This window comes from Delphinus delphis, chromosome 2, assembly GCF_949987515.2.
Source record: "Delphinus delphis chromosome 2, mDelDel1.2, whole genome shotgun sequence".
Lineage (NCBI taxonomy): Eukaryota > Metazoa > Chordata > Mammalia > Artiodactyla > Delphinidae > Delphinus > Delphinus delphis.
Window position 1 is genome coordinate 92,783,485 of NC_082684.1, and position 26,529 is coordinate 92,810,013.

At 35.5% G+C, this 26,529-nt stretch overlaps 1 protein-coding gene across 5 annotated transcripts in view; it reads right to left on the reverse strand.

Annotated features, from left to right (window-relative positions):
* The window catches only part of FAM227B (family with sequence similarity 227 member B), a 279,436-nt gene that overhangs the window by 239,717 nt on the left and 13,190 nt on the right, over positions 1 to 26,529 (reverse strand). For all 5 annotated transcript variants that reach the window (XM_069540461.1, XM_060005216.1, XM_069540462.1 and 2 more), the window contains exons 2-6: positions 17,818 to 17,871; positions 15,344 to 15,575; positions 7,745 to 7,812; positions 3,074 to 3,109; positions 2,504 to 2,608 (exon numbers count right to left, since the gene is read on the reverse strand). In XM_069540461.1, the coding sequence (XP_069396562.1) occupies positions 2,504 to 2,608; positions 3,074 to 3,109; positions 7,745 to 7,812; positions 15,344 to 15,575; positions 17,818 to 17,868 (492 nt within the window). In that variant the 5' untranslated portion in view covers positions 17,869 to 17,871. The remainder of the gene's footprint in view (positions 1 to 2,503; positions 2,609 to 3,073; positions 3,110 to 7,744; positions 7,813 to 15,343; positions 15,576 to 17,817; positions 17,872 to 26,529) is intronic.

Here is a 26,529-nt window from a genome sequence, read left to right on the forward strand (position 1 = left end):
TGGTTATGTTTAGTATCACTAACTTTCTTTTTCAGGAAAATTCCAGATTCCTTAAAATATATCAATATTTAGTCAAAACAGCCAAAAACAGAAATCAGCCAAAAAACCCCAAACCCAACTTAAAAAGTTAAATGGTACTTTCCTCCATCACCCTCTACCCTTTTGTGATACTTTTTTGATTCAAATAAATGTAAACATACCTTAAAACCTATACATTATCTGACTTGGAATTTATTCTCCTAATATAGATTCTAGGTTGGATAAAACTACTTCTAATGATCTCTTGATTTCTGTTTGTGTATATCTGTATCTTTGTGGCTCAGCTTTCTCAAAATATAGGCCGCTTTTCACTCAATTCAATAAAATTTTTACTGAGCATCATCTGTAGTCAAGGGTCCGTTCTGGGTGGTAAAGGGGATAATTTATACTTTATCAAGAAACTTAATCTATGACTGTATGTTCAGGAATGTATTTGGATGGGGTTACGTGAATCCAGTCAATTCCATGGATTCCCTCACCTTCAAGCATGTAACAGTAACCCTTTAACCTTCTTTTTCCAAGTTTCAGATGTTATAATAAGCATTTCTATGAAATAACCTTCCCTCTGATATTATTTTCCTAAGCTTATTTTCTCTTCACTTTAATGTCATCATCTATCTCAATGCCATTGCATTGTGCATGATCTAGCAAGCCAATTTAAATTCTTTACTGAAATCAGGGAGGGGTATTAACAAATAAAACACTGGTTATCTGTACCTAGATATACCACTGGTACACAAACTCAAAATATCCTACACCCAGCTGCTTGTCATATCCTGTGCACCCCTTCCCCCAAACCCATACCTACTTACACTCCTCACTTTCCTACTTCTTTCAAAAATGACAGCGTCCTCCAAGTTAACCATATGAAATGTTTATCACAGCTGTACTTCTGTGCCTTGTTTATGTGACTGTGATGTACATGCATCCATAGTTAAAATACAGTCCGATTTTAGAACACAGAATTAAAAAGAGAGTTTAAAAGATTATACTGTCTAGAACATTTATAAGATGATTTTAACAATAATTTGTATTAATTTCTTTTTACAATAAAACCTTTTCCCTGAGGAAACTTTGGAAAATATAGTCAGAGAAAGTCACAAATAAGCTCATGATCCAGGCATAACAATTACCATCTATTGTTTTTCGCAAAAAAAAAAATTGTATCAGGTGATCAAGACGGCAAACTAAGCCTTCCCTCTCACCCAAATCCCATAAAACATAAAAGAGAATTGAAAAGCATCTGTATTAGCATGGAAAATAAGAGAGAGTGTCATTACTGAATCATTTTAGGTGGAGTTTTCAACTGAGGTGCTCTGTGGTTCCCTAACTGAGGGGCAAACAGGAGACCCAAGTCAGGTTAATCAGATTATTTCTTGGAATACTGTGTCTTGAAGATGGAACACTGAAGTGATACACTCTCTTTCACCTTGAAGAGAGGGAAAAATGGGCAGAAAATAATGGCTGGAGCTGATTCATCCAAATTTAATGGTTGATTAGACTCCTTCTGAAGGACTGTAGAATACTATAGCAGGAGAGAAAACAGGGATTTTGTGTTGAAAAAGAAAGAGCCACAAGGAGGCTGGGGGTGAGGGATGGGAAGAGGGCCTACTAGGGGCCAAGTCCATCTTAGAGAACTGTCTTGAGAGGAATCTGCCTGGAGGTACAAGGAGCACTGTTCAAGTCCCCAGGAAACAGAAACCATTTTAGGTGACCACTTATTATTTAAGTGGGTGGGAAATCAATACCAGTAACCACTCAGCCCTCGTCCTATCCCTGGCAATCGGTGTCCAATGATCTAGTTACCTTCCTATGCCTGCAGTTTTTCATCAATTGGCTACTCTGTAGGGATATTTCTTAAAAATTCCCCAGACACTTGGAGGTTCAAAAGGTAGGGTGTGGGGAAGGGCTCTCATAAATTATTTTGGGATCAAAATGAACAGGCTAACATATCCTGAGCTATAGAGCAGGAAGAGGGGGAGTGAAACACCTGTTACAGTCACATGCCGAGCCAATGCACACTGGCAACCTCAGACTCCTGAGGCAGTAACACAGAATCTAATATATTCTCTTCTGGAGATTAGGGTGTTAAAAATGTCACTGGTTGGGGCTTCCCTGGTGGTGCAGTGGTTGAGAGTCCGCCTGCTGATGCAGGGGACACGGGTTCGTGCCCCGGTCCGGGAGGATCCCACATGCCGCGGAGCGGCATGGGCTCGTGAGCCATGGCCACTAAGCCTGCGCGTCCGGAACCTGTGCTCTGCAATGGGAGAGGCCACAACAGTGAGAGGCCCGCGTACCGCAAAAAAAAAAAAAATGTCACTGGTCTTTCCTGCCAGACTTAATGCCCAAAAGAATTAAATCTTGCTTAACACCTAATCTGTCATAGCTTTAAATTAAGGTCTAATTCATTAAATCATATTCTCAAAATATATCACACAATAATAATAAAATAACGTTTACATACGTCAAAGTTATGGGCTTTTAAAATAAAAAGATAAATCTGTTCAGCATTCAAATGTCTGGGTAGTTGAGTAAGCTCATTTGTTCTGAATCCTGGGAAGTTGCAACCCTAGAAAGAGGGAAATACCACAGAACAGGAATTACTTCATTCTTTTCAGTATAGTAGTCTCATATGTCTACAGAAGACAGATATTTAACTATCATTCATTAACATAATTATTTTACATACTTTTACTAAAAATAAGTAAAATATATTTATCCCACCTAAGAAAAATCTTCATATTATCTGTTTCTATGAAATTAAGAGCACTGACATATTTATATGCCAAATCTAAAAGTAAAAACAATTACTTCAGAACTAATTTTGACATAGCTCAAATTACCAAGAATTTTAGCTACACTACACATAAAGAAATGGACTAGGCAGAAAAAGAACGCTTCTGTATTTGTTTCCAACTTTCTCTCCTGGGGCCCCTATCTAAATTTATAGCTTTATCTATCTTATTGTAAACATTCTTTTAGATCCACATAATACTTTTGATATATAATCTCATAAAACAGAAATTGTAAATACCTCTATATCCTTCTTTGTCTCCATGTCATCTGAAAGCTGGAAAACATTTAAAATAAAATCTTTAAAATTCTAAATTTAAGAATTTTTATAGTTTGTAACTTTGTTCAGTTAACGTGTGTGTGTGTGTGTGTATGCATCTCTTAGTGAGGCCTAGAATGCTGTTGCTGTATTAGATGCTGGGAATGCAAAGATATTCCTTGCCCTCAAGTTAGTCAGAGGGCAAGAGAGGAATCAGATACGTATACAAAACACAAAGAGATAAGGGCTATGATAGAAATATAAACAAACTACTTATTGCAGTTTGGGTCCACTGGGAAACAGACTGTGAGGTGGAATTTAGTGTTCAGAATGTTTATTGGGAGTGACTTTGCGATTAATATCTATGGAAGGCAAGAGGAAAGGGAAGATTGAGAAGTCAGCTATGATGCAAGTCTAACAGCCCTGACCCTAAGCAGAGCTTCTGAACTGAAAGGACCCATAGTAGTTGTTCTGCACCTGATTGAAACTGCCAGGCCTTTCTGTTTCCGACTTGATTAGTCATTGTATGTGAGTGGCTCCTGGATGGTTGTTTACTTGGGAGGGGAAGTTCTCTCTGTGAGAGGCAATCCCTGAAGGGGCTGCAGCTGAAGGGTGTCCCCTAACAGCACTCTTAGCAGTTGGGGCAATGGGTTCTTCCTTGAAGGGGAATCTGGGAGGAACATCTTTGTGTCCACCACACTACTTTACACAGAGAATAAGAAGCCTTCTGTATAAATTAGTTTTTGATCATCTAGACATGTTAATATATTGTTTATTATTTTCCATATACCCATTTCCTCCCCAAATACATAGGCTTACAGGCAAATTTTATACACATACACACATAACATATATTATTTAAGAGAAGACATAGGAAACCAATTTGAAAGGATGATTACAGATTGCTAAATGAAAGAGGATCACATTATTGGCATTTTTAAAAAATGTGCAAAGGGATAAAAAGGAGAAGGAAAGTGAGATCAATTATAAGAAAGAAGGCTATGTGCTTGACAGGTACAGATATAACTGGTCGTTAAAGACGGCGTCAGATTTAGAAAGATGTTAATGTTAATCTCAAAGTCCTGGCTTTATTCTGCAGGAAGCAAAGAAACACCTTTCAAGGAACAGACTAATAGTAACACAGAACTAGTTCTTGGTCATACAACCTGGAAAAGATACCACAAAAATATAAATAATTCATGTTAAAATCCTGGATTTCCCTGGTGGCACAGTGGTTAAGAATCTGCCTGCCAATGCAGGTGACAGGTTCAAGCCCTGGTCCGGGAAGATTCCACATGCCACGGAGCAACTAAGCCCGTGCGCCACAACTACTAAGCCTGCGCTCTAGAGCCCACAAGCCACAACTACTGAAGCCCGCGTGCCTAGAGCCCACACTCCACAACAAGAGAAGCCACCGCAATGAGAAGCCTGTGCACTGCAATGAAGAGTAGCCCCTGCTTGCCGCAACTAGAGAAAAGCCCACATGCAGCAACGAAGACCCAACGCAGCCAAAAAACATATTCAATAAAAATTATTATTAAAATTTTGTTAGTGTAATTCATCTAAAGGTCATTTCAATAGATCCTGGAAAGTCAAAATTCATTAGAATTTTGAAATTCTTTTGAAAATTAATACAGAAATCACAATGAATAATGTAACTACCAGTGTTCCCATGTTCCCACGACCTAGAATGGATTACTGTTATTTTAGTATTTGCTTAAGACTATTTAAGATAAAATATGAAGTTTACATATAATAAAATATAAAATTAGATCCCTTTTTACCACGATCTCTAGTTCAAACCGTGTGTTCCCCTTCCTTGAGATAGTTACTATCATTTGTTTGGTTTGCACCCCTTCAATTCCATTAAAATACATTTACATATATGTGTATATACATAGAAAGAATATATAGACTTTTGGTATGTTTTTAAAATTTAAAGGAATGATATTAACTGTACATATTACTTGGTAACTTGCTTTTTTTCACTGAATATGTTTTGACAATCTACACAAGTTGGTATTTATGGACCTGTTAACTTCCAGACAGCTTTTCTACCAACCTACCTATTCCCTCTGCAAAATATAAATAAAATCAATAAAAGCTCACAAGCAACTTTGCCAAACATCAAGAACAAATGATATCCCTATATTCAACAAACTATCTATAGACTAAAGAGATGAAGCTAAGTAACTAATTTTCTGAAGTTTGTATAATTTTTATACCAAAACCAAAAAAGATAATCATAACTTATCAAACACAGATGTAAAATCCAAAAAACAAACCAAATCCAGTAATGCATTAAAAATATATCCTAATATAAGAATGGTTCAACTTCTGAAAAGCTGTTAATGTAATCTGCCACATTCACACATGAAAGGCTTAAAATAGCTTTTGCTATCATCACAGTGGATTATTTTCCTCTCCATTTCAAACCATAAAGATGTTTTTAGTTTTTGTGTACAGCGATATCTATATTCAAATCTAATATTTAATCTACATCTATACCCACATCCATATATCTTTATTAAACTTGGAGTAAATTTCTTTAATCTGAAAAAAGTTATCTAAACATTTAAAGTTGTACCTAATAGCAAAGTACTATCATTCTTTCTGAGTCAGTCAGACAAGATGAGAAACTGGTAACACTGTTGAGTAATATACCTATACCAATAATAATTTCCTATATACCAACAATAACCCATTTAATTACATAATGGAAAACTAATCTCATGGACATTAGTAATAAAAATTTAAGATACCTAGGAATACATTTAACAGGGAATGTGTAGAACTTATATGAAGAAAATCACACGTTTTTATGTGACTATATGTGGAATATAAAAACAAAAAACAAAAGCAAAAACAAACCAAAAAAATGAACAAACCAAACCAAACAAAAAACTAACACATATAAAGAGAATAGAGTAGTGGTAACCAGAGGGGAAGGGGTAGTGGGGAGGGCTAAATGAATAAAGGAGATCAAACATGTGGTGACAGGCAGAATCTGTATTTTGGTGGTGAGCATGCTGTAGGGTATACAGAATTAGAAATATAATGTTGTACACATGAAACTTACATAACGCTATAAACCAATGTTACCTCAATAAAAAAATAAATTTTAAAAAAGCACACAAATCTACTGATAGACCTAAAATAACACCCTTATGCTTTACTCCCTTGCATAAAAATAAACACTGGAATTAAACACAAAAAAATAAATCTGTAAGAACAATATAAGAGAACACAGGTGAATATATGTATGATCTTGTAACGAAGAAAGCTTTCTTAATATTATGGTACTAAAGGCATAGGATTTCAATAAAAAATTACAGATTCATGAAAATATAAAATTCTATACAGTGAAAAAATACTTTTGGGTTAAAAGGCAACCAAGAAAGTAATATAAGTATGTATAACATATGTTACTGAGAAGTGTTAATAGTTTTAAAGCATAAACAGCTCTTAGAAATAGAAGAACAGCTAAAAAATGCCCAAAGTTCATAAATAGGCAATTCATAATAATAGAAACACAAAACCTAATAAAAAACTAAAAAATCAACTTCATTAGTGAAATGTATGCAACTGATAACATTTATGCCTGTCAATTTGCAAACATTAAAAAATACAATATTAAATATTGACAAGGGGATGGGTAAGGGATCAATCACAGACTCTATTGTTACAAATACAAATTGGTGCCACCTTTCTAGAAAACATTTTGGCAGTATGTATCAAAACACTTAGCTTTTCACATTTTTCCCATGTGGTTCCTCTTCTGAAATTTATATTAAGAAAATACTCATGCATAAGCACAATTTTTAGCTCTGTTCACAGAACCTTAGTAAATAATAATGAATAATGAAAACTAACCTAAACGTCCAACAAAAGGGCTATTACATTAGTTTATTTTTGAAATGATGTAGAATGATATTTAATGATGAAAATTCCATAAAACATTTAATGAATTAGAAATAGTTTAATTTGAATTTTCTAAAAAATTTTTAAAGAACAATGAAAATGACAATAGTGAGATATATGTAATTTATTTATAAATGATAAAATTAAGATACTTGCCTTTTTAGTGCTTATCTCTTTTAATTTTCTAAAATGACTACCTTAGTCATAATCAGGAAAAAACATAAAAAGTAATTTTGAAATTTAAAAAACATTTAAGGAGGTGGATGGATGAGTGGTAGCACTTAAAGTCTTTATAGCTTTAATTTTAGAATGTATTTTTGAAAAGGACTAAGTTTCTCAAAGTAACTCAAAATATAATTCTAATCAAACTCTCAAAGAGATTAAAAAAAATTAACAAAGTAATTCTACAGGCAGTAAAAATAACTGTTATTTTTTTCCTAAAGGAAAATGACTGATATAGGACGTGTATCCCTAAGATGTTATAAATTTTTAAATAACCAGAGGATGAAATATAAGTCTTCAAATAACTTGTAGTGATGTGAAAATGCCAACACTCATAATGTATGTGTAAAGAAAAATATGAGTCCAAATATTTTAAAAACAGGGATAGATAGATGATAAAAGACTAAAAGGAAATTTTTTAATGTTACTAGTACTTATCTATGAAATTATAGTGATTATATTTTCTGTGAAAATATAATTTTTTAAGGAAGATGAAAACAAATACAATACCATTATCTTCTTTTCCTTATGGTAATTCCTTAGAAATTCCTTATATTGTTCCAATTTTCCATGAGAACCTTTAAAAAAATGAGAATTCACAACATATAAATATATAAATAGCCTTTAAAATTGAGAAAAATGTAAATACTTTAAGTCGATTATATATAAAACCATTCAATGAGATCATCTAGCTATTTTGACAAGCATAATGCTAGACACACACAGTCTTAGTTGAATCAGTCTTAGTTGAATAATTATATCTCCTGTTTCCTTTTGCTATTTAGAAATGTCATGCTCCAACTAATACATCTTTAGTACTTATTCCTATATCCAAAGTTTTACCTTAATCCCTTACTACTGAACAAGCCCATGTTTTTCAAACAGCTCAGCCACTTACATTTGGTTGTTTCACTGTCACCTTATATTCAATACAGTACAGTACTTTGGAGTATGGCCCAGTGAAAGACTATGGGGAGCTTTGAAGTCAGATAACCTAGACTTAAATATCAGAGTCCAAGCTCTGATATTTACACATAGAGGACAATGAATATACAGAAAATTATTTTTTAAAAGTATACATATGTGCTCTCTCTCTCTCCCTATATGTTTATATAGTCACACACAATTATATATATGTAGCTTGTATAATTTCAAAAATATTTTTTTAAATTAAAATAATTAAAAATTCAATAAGGGACTTCCCTCGTGGCACAGTGCTTGAGAATCTGCCTGCCAATGCAGGGGACATAGTTTGGAGCCCTGGTCCGGGAGGATCCCACGTGCCGCAGAGCAGCTAAGCCCATGTGGCACAACTTCTGAGCTTGCGCTCTGGAGCCTAAAAGCCACAACTACTGAGCCTGCATGCCACAATTACTGAAGCCTGCACACCTAGAGCCCATGTTCCGCAACAAGAGAAGCCACTGCGATGCAACAAAGAGTGGCCGCTGCTCGCCACAACTAGAGAAAGCTCACACACAGCAACGAAGACCCAACGCAGTCAAAAAAAAAAAATTCAATAAGAAAATTGTAACAGTAGTGAATTTAACAGTATTGTATTTAAACACATTCTCAGATTTTGAAAACTCAAGGTCCAAAAAAGGATATTAAATAGCTAAATAATATAACTATTATATTTATTTAATACACAGAAAATACTTTACAAGTACAACCAATATCATTCTTAAGACATATATGAGGAGCAAAGCTTCTTCATCTAGGCAGCACGAGTGCTTCCTGCAGTGGCCAGCTTAATCCAGTTTTCAGTCTTTCCAACTCAAAGAACCAACCCCACTGTGCACCTCAGAGATGCCACAGGAGCCAAGAGCACCCTCTCATCACAGGTGAGTCTCATTTTGACAAAACTCTATGACTATAACCTAGGGAGCATCACAGAGAGGTCACTTTGGAGCCGTGTGGCTGACAAGGTCTTGGTGCTGTGGCCTGATGGAAGGCCTGAGCCTATGAGATGGGAGGGCCGAGTTCAGCACATTGGACCAACAGAGACCCCTGGACCCCATGTAATATAAAGTGGTAAGGGTTCTCCCAGAGATCTCCAGCTCAACACAAAGACCCAGCTCCACCCAATGGCCAGCAAGCTCCAGTGCTGGATGCCCCATGCCAAACGACTAGCAAGACAGGAACACAACCCCATCAATTAGCAGAGAGGCCGTCTAAAATCATAATAAGGTCACAGACATGCCAAAACACACCACCGGACATGGTCTTGCCCACCAGAAAGACAAGATCCAGCCCCACCCACCAGAACACAGGCACCAGTCCCAACCACCAGGAAGCCTACACAACCCACTGAACCAACCTCACCCACTGACAGCAGACAGCAAAAGCAGCCTGTGAAGAGGAGACCCCAAGCACAGTAAGTTAAACAAAATGAGAAGACAGAGAAACACAGCAGATGAAGCAGCAAGGTAAAAACCCACCAGACCAAACAAATGACGAGAAAATAGGCAGTCTACCTGAAAGAATTCAGAGTAACGATAGTAAAGATGATCCAAAATCTTCGAAATAAAATGGAGAAAATACAAGAAATGATTAACAAGGACCTAGAAGAACTAAAGAGCAAACAAACAATGATGAACAACGCAATAAATGAACTTAAAAATCCTCTAGAAGGAATCAATAGCAGAATAACTGAGGTAGAAGAACAAATAAGTGACCTGGAATATAAAATAGTGAAAATAACTATCGCAGAGCAGAATAAAGAAAAAAGAATGAAAAGAAATGAGGACACTCTCAGAGATATCTAGGACAACATTAAATGCACCAACGTTCGAATTATAGGGGTCCCAGAAGAAGAAGAGAAAAAGGGACTGAGAAATGTTTGAAGAGATTATAGTTGAAAACTTCCCTAAAATGGATGGGAAAGGAAATAGTCAATCAAGTCCAGGAGTGCAGAGAGCCCCATACAGGAAGCGCAAAGAGTCCCATACTGGATAAATCCAAGGAGAAACACACCAAGACACATGTTAATCAAACTATCAAAAATTAAATACAAAGAAAAAATATTAAAAGCAGCAAGGGAAAAACAACTAATAACATACAAGGGAATCCCCATGAGGTTAACAGCTGATTTTTCAGCAGAAACTCTTCAAGCCAGAGGAGAGTGGCAGGATGTATTTAAAGCGATGAAAGGGAAAAGCCTACAACCAAGATTACTCTACCCAGCAAGGAGCTCATTCAGATTTGATGGAGAAATTAAAACATTTACAGACAAGCAAAAGTTAAGAGAATTCAGCACCACCAAACCAGCTTTACAACAAATGCTAAAGGAACTTCTCTAGGCAGGAAACACAAGAGAAGGAAAAGACCTACAATAACAAACCGAAAACAATTAAGAAAATGGTAATAGGAACATACATACTGATAACTACCTTAAATGTAAATGGTTTAATGCTCCAACCAAAAGACATAGACTGGCTGAATGGATACAAAAACAAGACCCGTATAAATGCTCTCTACAAGAGACCCACTTCAGACCTAGGGACACATACAGACTGAAAGTGAGAGGAGGGAAATAGATATTCGTTGCAAATGGAAACTAAAAGAAAGCTGGAGTAGAAATTCTCATATCAGAAAATATAGACTTTAAAATAAAGACTATTATAAGAGACAAACAAGGACATGACATAATGATCAAGGGATCAATCCACGAAGAAGACATAATAATTGTAAACATTTATGCACCCAACATAGGAGCATCTCAATACATAAGGCAAATGCTAACAACCATAAAAGGGGATATCTACAGTAACACAATCAGAGTAGAGGACTTTAACAGGCAACTTTCACCAATGGACAGATCATCCAAAATGAAAATAAATAAGGAAACACAAGCTTAAATTATACATTAAACAAGATGGACTTAATTGATATTTATAGGACATTCCATCCAAAAACAACAGAATACACATTCTTCTCAAGTGCTCATGGAACATTCTCCAGGATAGATCATATCTTGGGTCACAAATCAAGCCTTGGTAAATTTAAGAAAACTGAAATTGTATCAAGTATCTTTTCCAACTACAATGCCATGATACTAGATATCAATTACAAGAAAAAAACTGTAAAAAATACAAACCCATGGAGGCTTAACAATACACTACTAAATAACCAAGAGATAACTGAAGAAATCAAAGAAGACATTAAAAAATACCTAGAAACAAATGACAATGAAAATATGACAACCCAAAACCTATGGAATGCAGCAAAAGCAGTTCTAAGAGGGAAGTTTATAGCAATACAATCCTACCTCCAGAAACAAGGAAAATCTCAAATAAACAACCTATCCTTACACCTAAAGCTATTAGAGAAAGAAGAACCAAAAAAACCCTGAAGTTAGCAGAAGGAAAGAAATCATAAAGATCAGATCAGAAATAAATGAAAAAGAAATGAAGAAAACAATAGCAGACATAAATAAAAGTAAAAGCTGGTTCTCTGAGAAGATAAACAAAATTGATAAACCATTAGCAAGACTCATCAAGAAAAAAAGGGAGAAGACTCAAATCAACAGAATTAGAAAAAAAAAGAGAAGTAACAACTGACACTGCAGAACTACAAAGGATCATGAGAGATTACTACAATAAAGTATATGCCAATAAAATGGACAACCTGGAAGAAATGGACAAACTCTTAGAAAAGCACAACCTTCCGAGACTGAACCATGAAGAAATAGAAAATACAAAGAGACCAATCACAAGCACTGAAATTGAGGCTGTGATTAAAAATCTTCCAATAAACAACAGCCCAGGATCAGATGGCTTCACCGGTGAACTCTATCAAACATTTAGAGAAGAGCTAACACCTATCCTTCTCAAACTCTTCTAAAATATAGCAGAGGGAGGAACATTCCCAAACTCATTCTATCTGGTGGTCATCACCACGAATCCAAAACCAGAGAAAGATATCACAAAAAAAGAAAACTACAGGCCGATATCACTGATGAATATAGATGCAAAAATCCTCAACAAAATACTAGCCAACAGAATCCAACAGCACATTAAAAGGATCATACACCACGATCAAGTGGGCTTTACCCCAGGAATGCAAGGGTTCTTCAATATACTCAAATCAATCAATGTGATACACCAGATTAGCAAAACGAAGGATTAAAACCATATGATCATCAGAATAGATGCAGAAAATGCTTTTAAAAAAATTCAGCACCCATTTATGATAAAAAAAAAAAACCAAACCCTGAACAAAGTAGTCATAGAGGGAACCTACCTCAACATAATAAAGGCCATATATGACAAACCCACAGCCAACATCACTCTCAATGGTGAAAAACTGAAATCATTTCCATTAAGATCAGGAACAAGACAAGGTTGGCCACTCCCACTGCTATTATTCAACATAGTTTTGGAAGTTTTAGCCAATCAGAGAAGAAAAAGAAATAAAAGGAATCCAAATCTGAAAAGAAGAAGTAAAACTGTCACTGTTTGCAGATGACATGATACTATACATAGAGAATCCTAAAGATGCTACCAGAAAACTACTAGAGCTAATCAATGAATTTGGTAAAGTAGCAGGATACAGAATTAATGCACAGAAATCTCTTGCATTCCTATACACTAATGATGAAAAATCTGAAAGAGAAATTAAGGAAACACTTCCATTTACCACTGCAACAAAAAGAATATAATACCTAGGAATAAACCTACCTATGGAGACAAAAGACCTGTATGCAGGAAACTATAAGACACTGATGAGAGAAATTAAAGATAATACAAACAGATGGAGAGATATACCATGTTCTTGGATTGGAAGAATCAACATTGTGAAAATGACTCTACTACCCAAAGCAATCTACAGATTCAATGCAATCCCTATCAAACTACCACTGGCATTTTTCACAGAACTAGAGCAAAAAATTTCACAATTTGTATGGAAACACAAAAGACCCAAAATAGCCAAAGCAACCTTGAGAATGAAAAATGGAGCTGGAGGAATCAGGCTCCCTGGCTTCAGACTATACTATAAAGCTACAGTGATCAAGACAGTATGGTAGTGGCACAAAAGCAGAAATATAGATCAATGGAACAGGATAGAAAGCCTAGAGATAAGGTGACCATATGTAAGTGAGTTTATCTTTGATAAAGGAGGCAAGAATATACAATGGACAAAAGACAGCCTCTTCATTAAGTGGTGCTTTGAAAATGGGACAGCTACATGTAAAACAATGAAATTAGAACACTTCCTAACACCACATACGAAAATAAACTCAAAATGGATTAAAGACCTAAACGTAAGGCCAGACACTACAAAACTCTTAGAGGAAAACATAGGCACAACACTCTATGACATAAATCACAGCAAGATCCTTTTTGACCCACCTCCTACAGAAATGAAAATAAAAACAAAAGGGACCTAATGAAACTCCAAAGCTTTTGCACAGCAAAGGAAACCATAAACAAGACCAAAAGACAACCCTCAGAATGGGAGAAAATATTTGCAAACGAAGCAACTGACAAAGGATTAATCTCCAAAATATACAAACAGCTCATGCAGCTCAATAACAAAAAAACAACCAACCCAATCCAAAAATGGGCAGAAAAACTAAACAGACATTTCTCCAAAGAAGATATACAGATTGTCAACAAACACATGAAAGAATGCTCAACATCACTAATCATTAGAGAAATGATTACCTCACACTGGTCAGAATGGCCATCATCAAAAAATCTACAAACAATAAATGCTGGAGAGGGTATGGAGAAATGGGAACCCTCTTGCACTGTTGCTGGGAATGTAAATTGATACAGCCACTATGGACAACAGTATGGAGCTTCCTTAAAAAACTAAAAACAGAACTACCATATGACCCAGCAATCTCACTACTGTGCATATACCCTGAGAAAACCATAATTCGAAAAGAGACATGTACCACAATGTTCATTGCAGCTCTATTTACAACAGCCAGGACATGGAAGCAACCTAAGTATCCATCGACAGATGAATGGATAAAGAAGATGTGGCACATATATACAATGGAATATTACTCAGCCATAAAAAGAAACAAAATTGAGTTATTTTTAGTGAGGCAGATGGACCTAGAGTCTGTCACACAGAGTGAAGTAAGTCAGAAAGGGAAAAGCAAATACAGTATGCTGACACATATATACGGACTCTAAAAAAAAAAGAAAAAAAATGGTTCTGATGAACCTATGGGCAGGACAGGAATAAAGAAGCAGATGTAGAGGCTGGAGTTGAGGATACAGGGAGGGGGAAGAGTAAGCTGGGACGAGGTGAGAGTGTGGCATGGACTTATATACACTGCCAAATGTAAAACAGATAGCTAGTGGGAAGCAGCTGCATGGTACAGGGAGATCAGCTCGGTGCTTTGCGACCCCCTACAGGGGTGGGAGGGAGGTGCACGAGGGAGGGTATATGAGGATATACATATGCACATAGCTGATTCACTTTGTTTTACAGCAGAAACCAACACAACGTTGTTAAGCAATAATACCCCAATAAAGATTAAAAAAAAAAGACATATATTACAAGTTTGCCCGTTAAATAAAGAAAAAGATAAGAATCACCATTAGTATCTAAAACTATTGTGAAAGTGTTAATAAACACAAGTAGGTAAAGGTTATATAAATACTGAAAAGTAGTAAAAATTATCATTACTTACAGATACGCTTTTCACTCAGTCTGCAGTTATCCAATAGTGAATGCTAGGTACTTCCCACAGATTAACTTAGCTCATATAGTTCAAGTCTCACTCCTTTTACTTTGGGTTGTAGGTCTAACTGTTTTTAATCTCCTGACTCTTGCTGACTTGCTTGTCTCTGGTAACAATATTCGTTGATGCAACCCTGTTTTCCTGATATTTGCTTACTTCTGCTCCAGCTCAAAGGTCAGAACTGTTTTAGGCTTTATCCTAGCAACACTTTCTTTGAATCCAAATGTTCATTTTCAACTAAAAATCCAAATTGGACCATTTTGAAATGAAGAGGTCTTAAAATAGAATAAATTTATGTTTTGATATTTTATATCTTAGGATTTCATTCTTTATGAGAATACACACACACAGTGATAGACACACACACAAGTGACAATTACTTTACGCATATAAAAAATAAGGTTTACTTGTCCTGGAAGTTATTCTGTTCCACTCAAATATTCCAGAGACATGGTTTTTCAGAAGAATTGAACACTCTGCTAATCTTGACTCCATGGCCATGGCCGCATCATGTACTCGCGGGACATTTCCCCGTAGATGTGTATAAATTGAAGTAAATGAACTATCTTCTTTTATTTTCTTCAGAGTACATAACAATTTATCATTATCCCCAAAATGGATTTCCTTTGGCCAGTGATCCTGCAAAAAATGTGAGACAATACAACTTAAATCATTTTTTAAAATGAATTTAAATAGAAGAGTTCAAAAATCAATGAGCTGAAATTCAGGCTTTATTCTATAGCATCATTTTTTATTAAATGCATTTTTTTAATTTGTGGGAAAAAACATAAACTTTACAAGTTTCAGATGCTTTATAAAACCCTTTTTTTATCATTTGAAAGTAAGTTGCTTACTTGACTGATGACCCCATCATCCTTGAATACTTTAGCATTTATTTTCTAAAAACAAACCATCAGAATAAGGAAATTGGCATTGTTACATTGTTCCTATCTAATTCTCTGAGTTTACTCAAGTTTCATCAACTAAATCAATAATGCTCTTTATAGCAAAAGGCTCTAGTTCAGTATCACACATTGTGTTTAAGCATCATATGTCTTTAGTCCCCTTCAGTCTACAACAGTTCCTCAGTCTATGTAATTAAAACCACAAGTTCATACTGATAACTCTAATTCCAGTTTCAAACATTCTAGTTTTCTCTTTCCATATTATAATTAACATCTCCAACAGTGAAAACCCTAGCTGCCATTATCTTAAATATATGTACTTATTTGATCCATCTTTTCAGGTAGCCAATCTCTCCTATCCATTGCCAGACTCTTTACTATGTGGCTGCCCCTCTCATCCTGCTTAGGCTCTGACTTCTCATACCAGGCCATAGCCTACCTCCACATTTCCTGAACTACCTCCCCACCCAAGGCCACATGTGAATACCATCCTCACCCCCTTGGACCCCAGTACCTGTGGTATCACATGGATACCTTCCCTCACGGTGGCTGAGTTCAGAAAGGCTGCTCTGGGTGACCACAGAACATTGCCCTCCCCCGCCAATGTGGATGCTGCCTTGTTTTGGCCGCCAAATGGCCTTAGGAGTACATTGTTCAGGAAAGGAAGGAGAACAAGGAAAGGGAAGAAAAGAAAGGGAAATGAAGGGAAGGAAAGAGGAATCACAACATTAATATTTGCAAATCTAAGTTTACCTTTTAATAAAATTGTTTAATACCAAAACAAAGAAATACAGCTGACACAATTAAAGGTTTGTGAATAAGAAAATGCTTTCTGGAATAGTAGGAACTTTCACAGGATGAAACTCTTTAAGAGGAATTTGGGTAAGATATTCTGAGAATTTAGCTTAAATGGGAATAAATCTGAAGTCTGCAGATCAGAAATTTTAAACCTGCGTTGGTCTATTCTACTTCCATTTTTCTTCCTTTAAAAGCTTCCTAAACCCACTGTATTCTCTAATGATAACAGGTACCTGAATAATACCCAGCTTTTAATGCTGGAGAAGTTTCCCAGCAGGATCTAGGTGCCCCTGCCATTTTGGAAAAAGAGAATATTACTTAGATACATAAGTGCCCTCTCCCAAATCCTATAAACATACATCTTAAACAAAACACATAACCACCTGGGGAAGTTTTCCAGCATTAAAATCTGGATGTGTCAAAAATACAAAGATCTCAGAAAAATAAGATATGATCACAAGATATACTCCCTGGAGACAAACATTGTCAAATTAGAATGACAGCCAGATTTGAAAACATAGTCCTTACGTATGAGTCATCACTTGCTATTGTTAGGGACATTGGGAAAGTGGGGAGAGGCTAAAATGGAAATGAATTTGAACAGATTTTACAATATGCACAAAGGTTTATGAAAAGGTAGCCTTTATGCCAGACTTGAGATATCACAATTCTTGTCCAAGATACTGAATTACAGTATGAGGTGAATAAAGTATCTTGAAATTCTACCAGCCTGATTAGATTATGATTTCCTTACTTTAAAAAGTGAGATATACGTGATTAATCTATAAATGATAGAATTAGGATGCTTATCCTTTTCAGTGCTTATCTCTTAATTTTCTAAAATGACTATCATAGTCATAATTAGAAAAAAACATATTGGTAATTTTGAAACGTAAAAAATTACATTTAAGGAGGTAGATAGATGAGGGTGGCACATAAAGTCTTTATAGCTTTAACATTATATAATTTTAGAACGTAGTTTTTAAAAGGACTAAGTTTCTAAAGGTAATTTCAAAAGCCTACTGTAATTCTAATCAAACTCTCAACAATTTCTTTTTAAATTGACAAAGTAATTCTATAAGCAATCAAAAAGAATTGTTATTTTTTCCTAAAGGAAGAAGACTGATATGTGCACCAGTCATATATCAAAGTCCCATAAAACAGTATATTCCACTCACCAAGTTTTGAAGCTTTAAGAATTCTTCAATGTTCTTTGGAGGTTCTTGCATTTTCTAATGAAGTAAAATCAATATTGTTCATTAACATAAATTCAGATTGTTTATATGATGCTTACACCTAATTTATTTCAGTACATTATGATACTGGACTTAAGTTATAATTTTCAGAGCTGTAAGATATTGTTAAATGTTCACTTTTGTTAAGTCCTTGCACTTTGAAAAGGGACAGAGATCAATGTTTAAATTCGGAGCCCCCAAACCAAATTCTGTAAAACGTTTCCCTCTCATACACTGCTCCTGGAGAAAAGCTCCATGTGAATCCTGATGAATAGCCTCATTTCCAATTCCAACAAGAGTTCCAAGATATTTTGGGCTATCTTGGATGGTGTCTACAATAAATTCAGAGCCAGTGATATAATAACATTCTCCTCTTACTGATGGAATATTTTAAAAGGCACAGTAGTGACCTGGTGAAAATAATTTAAATCTTTGAATGTTTCAGTGTAGTAAGTAATAATCCCATTTTTGCTAGTAGTTTCTTTGTAAGTTGAAAATGTATTCTTTCATTAGACAAATTAATTTTAATCAAGACATCTTGCTATTCCTTGCCTTAGAGACTGTGTGCACATTCGTCCTTCTGCTTGGAAGGCTCCCCTGCCCCAAACCCTCTCCCTCCAATTCATTCTTGGCCTATTTAACTCTTATTTCAAACATCAAATTAAAAGTTGCTTTCTCTAGGAAGCCCTCCTTGGCCCCCCAAAAGATTCTTTACGGTAACAACAGCAGATTTGTATCTCTATGAGGACAAAAACTGTAGTGTAATCACTGCTGAAGTGTCAAAATTTCATGTAGTGACTGGCCAATGGTCAGTGCATAATTAAGTACTGTGATGTGTATAAATTAATGAATAAATGAGTAGACGAATGTCAAAGAAATGTGTAAGTATTTTAAAAAATAATAAAACCATTTCTAGAGAATGAAAAACCAGTGAGAAGAAGGCAAAAATAACAAGAATTCAGGATATCCTAATATAACACCCTAATGTTCTGATGATGACATGTCTGAAAAGATTGTATTATAGTTTAATTTACTAGAACATATTTCATATCAATAGATAAAATGATCAAGATTACAAATCACAAGACCATGTTTTGCAAAAATAACTACACATTTGAGGTTGAATACAATATTTCACTGTCTTAATACTGTTTAAAATATGTGATGAACATAAGTAAATATATAACAGATAATACAATAATAAAATAAAGGACATATGTGACAGTCATTATAAAAAACAAGTGTACAGAAGCAAAGATGCACAGAGCTGTCAAGAAATTTTATGGAAAACACAGGCTCTAGGCCTAGCCAAATTGAGAAGAATAAGTAATAAGAGATGGTGTGCACAGAATGCTTAGAGACAAAAAAATGTTCACAGTATAATCTTCAGGGATAGCGAGTATAGCAATTTCACTAGAAGAAAGCTATCGGTATATTTTGAGATGCACAGAATACAAAGGAGCCAATTTAAATGTTACCTTTTTTTCCCCTTTGTAATGGCTGTCAAACCACTTCTAGTACAAAGCCCTAAAAATACCCACATTTCAACTAAAGGGAATTAGAAAAAGGAATTGAAGAAGTGAAACTTGCATAGGAAAATTTCAGATAATTTCAATATACAATCCCAGAGTTCTATAGTGGGGAAGTTAAAAGGAGGTGAGGCATAAATTAAACAGACTTATGACCTTGGTAGGATGCAGAAGGATGCAAAAACACCGATGCTTCCATGGTAACAATATGAAAATCCCAGACCAAATAAAAATCTTACTTTTCTATGGGGTTAGTGAAAAGTGGTGGATGCCAGTAAGCAGGACTACATAATTTGTGACAATTCAGAGTCCCTTGTTCAAAAAATAAGAATTTTAAGATGGTAACATCAGGCTATTAAACCTAGTATAGGGTCCTTCTAATCAGTAGGTCCTATGCAACTGCACAGCTTGCAAGCCCATGAAGCCACCCTCCTTGTAAGCCTTGATGACCCGAAATCCAGAGAGGAACATCTCAAGTGAGCATAAAGCTGTGGCAGCTTCCTTACCCAACAGTGAGCTCTGTGCATACACTGAGGGAAGAGTTGGCCTGCCATGGCGCAGTAACTTCAAAGAGATAAAGAGAAATCAGCTGGGCCTCAAGAGTCACCATGAGCTGGGGGATTAACCAGAGTCTGAAAGATACCCAAATGAAAGAATAAATGACTCAACCAAACAATCCCTTCTCCGGCCCCCAAGTCTTATTTCTGAGTTTTGTTAGAAAAGCAGAAGAGGAGGGGCTGGAAAGATACAGAACTTATGTAAGCCAACACATTCTTATAGTACTTGGGTTCCAGAAGCCCAGACAGAATTGAGTACAAAGGTGAACCAATAATAGCTAAAACTTCATTCCACACGTGTACCAACTCAACATTGACAAGATATAACAGGTGGCTGTGAAGAGGGAGGTTGAAATTTGGGTTAGTCACAAGTTAACTCAATCTAATTAAAGCTGCAGCCAACCCTAAAGCCCAACTCAAATCTAGGAGTATTTAAAAAAAAAAACAAAATCAGCCTCTCACTTGAAGTACTAAGGAGAGAAAAAAGGCTTGCACTCTCAGAACTAAAACTAAAACTTCAGCCTCCACAATTTTTTCCACATGTCTAATACACAATATAATTTCAAGACATACAAAGAAGGAAAATGGGATCCATAATCAAAAGAAAATGCAGTCAATACAAACCAAGTCACTGAGAATCCAGTGATTGTAATTAGCATCAGGGACTTAAAAACAGCTATTATAAATACATTAAAGATTTTAAAATATAGGTTGGATTATAGTGCATGAAGACATGGAGTATTTAAAGAGAAATAGAAATTCTAAAAAAGAAGCGAATGGCATTTCTAGAACCATGTAAATACGAAACATAAGAAAACTGTGTCTACATTAATATCAAAGTAGACTTTAAGACAAGGAGTATTACCAGATATAAATAAGGTTATTTCACACTGATAAAAGGTCACTTCATTAAGAAGTCATACCAATGCCAAATTCATTTGCATCTAATAAGAGAGCTTCAAAAGAAAGAGCAAACGTTGATAAAACTAAAGGGAAATATGGGTGTTGGGCTGCACCTCACAGGCCTGAAAGCCTTGTCATTGCTCAGTTGCAAGACTGAAGAAAGAACCTGAAAACAGCGACAGAGACATCAATAGTTTAACAGATAGGAAATTACAACTCCAAAGGCCTGGAGCCACACCTCACCTCCGACGGCAGACAAGACACAGCAGCCATCTTTGCTACTACGGGAAAAGGAGGCTACTATTTATAGGGGCAATTAACATCAGGTTGGCTCATCAGTTACCGGGGAAACCGGCAGAGGCGGGTCCTTCACAGCCCCTCCGGTTAATGAGGGCAGATGTTTCTCTTTGATAAACTAGCAGGTGGAACTGTTTTGGTCTAAGGATTAGAATAATAACTGTCTGGGGAAGGGGCTGGTCGAGCAGGGGATATATAAAGAGGAAGAGAGCAGCCATCTTGAGGGGTGTGATCATATAATAGGCAATAGATTTTAAAATCTCTTTGAGTAACTAATGAATCAAGTACACACACACACAAATCAGTAAGGAGATAAAAGATCTGAACAACATTATCAAGGAACTTAACCTAATTGACATTTATAGAATGATATCTGACAACTGTAGAATATACACAATCTTTTTTTTTGTTTGTTTTGCGGTACGCAGGCCTCTCACTGTTGTGGCCTCTCTCGTTGCGGAGCCCAGGCTCCGGATGCGCAGGCTCAGCAGCCATGGCTCACGGGCCCAGCCGCTCCGCAGGATGTGGGATCTTCCCGGACCGGCTCACGAACCCGTGTCCCCTGCATCAGCAGATGGACTCTCAACCACTGCACCACCAGGGAAGCCCCACAATCTTTTTTTTTTAAAATTTATTTTATTTATTTTTGGCTGCGTTGGGACTTTGTTGCTGCGTGTGAGCTTTCTCTATTTGCAGTGAGCAGGCGCTACTCTTCCTTGCGGTGCTCGGTCTTCTCACTGCGGTGGCTTCTCTTGTTGCGGAGCATGGGCTCTAGGGCACATGGGCTTCAGTAGCTGCAGCACGCGGGCTCAGTAGTTGTGGCACATGGGCTTAGTTGCTCCAAGGCATGGGGGATCTTCCTGGACCAGGGTTCGAACCCGTGTCCCCTGCATTGGCAGGTGGATTCTTTCTTTTAAACATCTTTATTGGAGTATAATGGCTTTACAACGGTGTGTTAGTTTCTGCTTTATAACAAAGTGAATCTGTTATACGTATACATATATCCCCATATCTCTTCCCTCTTGCATCTCCCTCCCTCCCACCCTCCCTATCCCACCCCTCTAGGTGGTCACAAAGCACTGAGCTGATCTCCCTGTGCTATGCGGCTGCTTCCCACTAGCTAGCTATTTTACATTTGGTAGTGTATATTTGTCCATGTCACTCTCTCACTTTGTCCCAGCTTACCCTTCCCCCTCCCCGTATCCTCAAGTCCATTCTTTAGTAGGTCTGCGTCTTTATTGCCGTCTTGCCCCTAGGTTCTTCATGACCGTTTTTTTTTTTTTTTTTAGATTCCATACATATGTATGCATACAGTATTTGTTTTTCTCTTTCTAACTTACTTCACTCTGTATGACAGACTCTAGGTCCATCCACCTCACTACAAATAACTCAATTTCATTTCTTTTTATGGCTGAGTAATATTCCATTGTATATATGTGCCACATCTTCTTTATCCATTCATCTGTCGATGGACACTTAGGTTGCTTCCATGTCCTGGCTATTGTAAATAGAGCTGCAATGAACATTGTGGTACATGACTCTTTTTGAATTATGGTTTTCTCAGGGTTTATGCCCAGTAGTGGGATTGCTGGGTCATATGGTAGTTCTATTTTTAGTTTTATAAGGAACCTCCATACTGTTGTCCATAGTGGCTGTATCAATTTACATTCCCACCAACAGTGCAAGAAGGTTCCCTTTTCTCCATACCCTCTCCAGCATTTATTGTTTGTAGATTTTTAATGATGGCCATTCTGACCAGTGTGAGATGATATCTCATTGTAGTTTTCATTTGCATTCCTCTAATATTAATGATGTTGAGCATCCTTCCATGTGTTTGTTGGCAATCTGTATATCTTCTTTGGAGAAATGTCTATTTAGGTCTTCTGTCCATGTTTGGATTGGGCTGTTTGTTTTTTTGATATTGAGCTGCATGAGCTGCTTGTAAATTTTGGAGATTAATCCTTTGTCAGTTGCTTCATTTGCAAATATTTTCTCCCATTCTGAGGGTTGTCTTTTGGTCTTGTTTATGGTTTCCTTTGATGTGCAAAAGCTTTTAAGTTTCATTAGGTCCCCTTTGTTTATTTTTGTTTTTGTTTCCATTTCTCTAGGAGGTGGGTCAAAAAGGATCTTGCTGTGATATATGTCATAGAGTGTTCTGCCTATGTTTTCCTCTAAGAGTTTTGTAGTGTCTGGCCTTACATTTAGGTCTTTAATCCATTTTGAGTTTATTTTTGTGTATGGTGTTAGGGAGTGTTCTAATTTCATTCTTTTACATGTAGCTGTCCAGTTATCCCAGCACCACTTATTGAAGAGGCTGTCTTTTCTCCACTCTATATTCTTGTGGCAGGTGAATTCTTAACCACTCCACCACCAGGGAAGTCCCACAATCTTTTAAAGTAAGGGAACATGGAACCTTCACCAAGATGGACCTATGCTGTACCATAAGACAAGTCTCAAAGATTTCAAATAACTGAAATCATTCAGAGTGTGTTCTTTGACCACAATAGAAAATAGTAACAAAAAGACATTTAGGAAATCCTTGAATATTAAATAATCCATTTCTAGCTCAAAGAGGAAACAATAAGAAAAATTAGAAAGTTTTCTAACTGAATGATAATGAAAGATAATGAAAACACAATGTATTAAAATTTGTGGGATGCACCTAAATCTATGCTTAGAAGAAAACACAGTGCTTAGGAAGCTAAAAAAACTGAAAAGAATTTAAAAGATAAGTAGAAAAAGGAATAAAAAAGATATGAGCGGAAGTCAATGAAATAAAATATAAAACCAATAGAGAACTCAATAAACTGAAATCTGGTCTTTTAAGAGATTAAAAAAATGATACCTTAATAGATTGAAGTTAAAAAAATGAAAAAATATAAATGATCAATACCAGGAATGATAAAGGGGATGTCATTAGGGAGTGTTCACACATTAAATGACTAAACGGCATATAATTTAAAACTTATGTCAATGAATTTGACAACCTAAATGAAATGGACAAATCCTTAAAAGAAAAAATTACCACAATTGAAAGAAGATGATATAGTAACTTTCAAAAATAGAGGAGGGAATACTTCCTAAATCATTTTATAAAGCAAGAATAACTTTGATAATAGAATCTTACAAGATTACAAAAAAAAATTATAGACCAAATGTCCCTCAAGAAGATAGATACAAAAATCTTTAACAAATTACTACCAACTTCAGGCCAGTCAGATATGAAAAGGATATATCACGCTCACGTGTAGTTTACCCCAGGAATTCCAAAATCAGTTATAAAATTTTACATTGTCTTTAATGTATCATCAGTGTTGAGTGGGATTCAAAGCTATGAGATTTTTGGTCATCTTTAATGTCTGAATTTTAAAATTCTATGTAATTGATGGTTTAAAACTTATTTTTATTCATAATAATGACTTTTAAGACACATTATTCTAAAGATTCATAGAAGACTTGAGCATAAATATTTTACATTTAGGTATTTTAAATTCAAACCTAGTATTTTCAAAACACAATTCATGATCATTGCTTGAAACACAAGTCCTTACTCAGTAAATCTTGTTCTTATTTTTAATTATAAAGGTTTCACAATCATCCAGGTTTGAAGTCTGAATTATCTTAGACTCTTCCTTCTCCTTCCTTATCTCCTATATCCATTTTATCACAATTCCTTTAAAAATACCTTTAATTATGCCTTCATTTACAGTTCCAATATTAATATAATAGTTATAATTATGGCTTCTTTTTTCCAAGTCATATGTGCAACTAATTTGTGTTTCTTAATCTTTTTGTTAAAGTAAAAAACACATACAGTAAACTGCACAGCTCTTAAGTGTATGGATTGATAATTTTTTTTTTTTTACAAATCTGAACACCCCTATAACCAATGTACAAATCAAGATACAGAACATTGCTAGTAACCCAGAATAACGTCTTACTCCTTTCCAGCCATTTGCCTCCCCAATATAAACAGTATTCTACTTCTACCTCTCTAGATGTTTTGCCTATTTTTGAACTTCATTTGAACGGAATAATCAATATGCACACTTTCTACCTTCCTTCACTTGACACCGTGTCTATAAGATTCATCCATGTTGTTTCAACATATAGTAGTAATTTTTTTCTTTGCTGTGTAATATTCTATTGTATAACATATACCAAAATTTAACCATTCTACTTTTGATGGACATTTGAGTCCTTTTCTGGTTGTGTAAATTATGTTGTATATTATTATATCAAGATAATAAGAAATCTCTTTTAATGTCTTTTGGTATACTTGATATAGAACTTGGAGTGGGATTGCTGGGTTGGCTTTAGTAGATATTGTCAAGTAGTTTTCCAAAGTGGTTTGTCCCTATTTTCACTCTGAACAGAAGTGTATGAATGTTCCAGTAATTCCACATTCTTACTAAAGAATGTAGTATTCTTTAGTACTACTGTATATTTAGTATTGTCAATACTTTTAAATGTAGGAATTCTGGTGGGCATGTAGTTGTATCTTGTGATTTTAATTTGCATTTCCTTGATGAAAAATGATGCCGATCAACTGCTTGTTGGCAATCTGGATATATTCTTTTGTGAAGCAAATGTTCAAGTCTTCTGCTCAATTTCTATTTGGGAGTTGGTATTCTTAACTGATTTTATTGATATTGATTTGATGGCATTTTTATTAATTTTTTATTGTTATGATGTAGAGCTTTTGTCAGATAAGACAAAATAGTGTTTGCCATTTTAATGCTTTTTATTATGATGCTTTAATTTTAGTAAAGTCAATTATTTATGCATTTTTATCTTATCTAGGAAATTTTTAACCTACCCCAAAGTAAAAAGGTGGTCTTTTATTTTACCTTCTAAATGTCATACTTCTTTACTTTCACATTTAAGCCTATGATCTACCTTGAATTGACTTTTGTATTTTAGGTGAGGTAATAAATTGAGGGTTTTTTTTTTCCACATGAATTTCCAGTTGATCCAGAACTAATTACTTTAAAAGACTGTGTTTCCTGCTACATTTCAGTACCATCTAGCCATATATTCAAGTGACTATATATGTCAGGATGTAGGTGTGTTTCTGGACACTCAGTTCTGTTCCTTTGGTGTAATTTTCTGTTCTTTTGACAATACCATACAGTTTCAATAACTGTACCTTTATTTTAAATCTTAATATGTTATAGTTTACATACTCCAGCTTTGTTTTCCTCTGAGTTGCTCATCACTATTTTTATCCTTTTACATTTCCCTTTAAGTTTTAGGAATCAGATTGTCAAATTCTGCAAAAACCTACTGGAACTTTGATTAGGATTAGATGACATATATTGATCAATTTGAGGAACTAACATCTTTACAATGTTATATCTTTGAACACA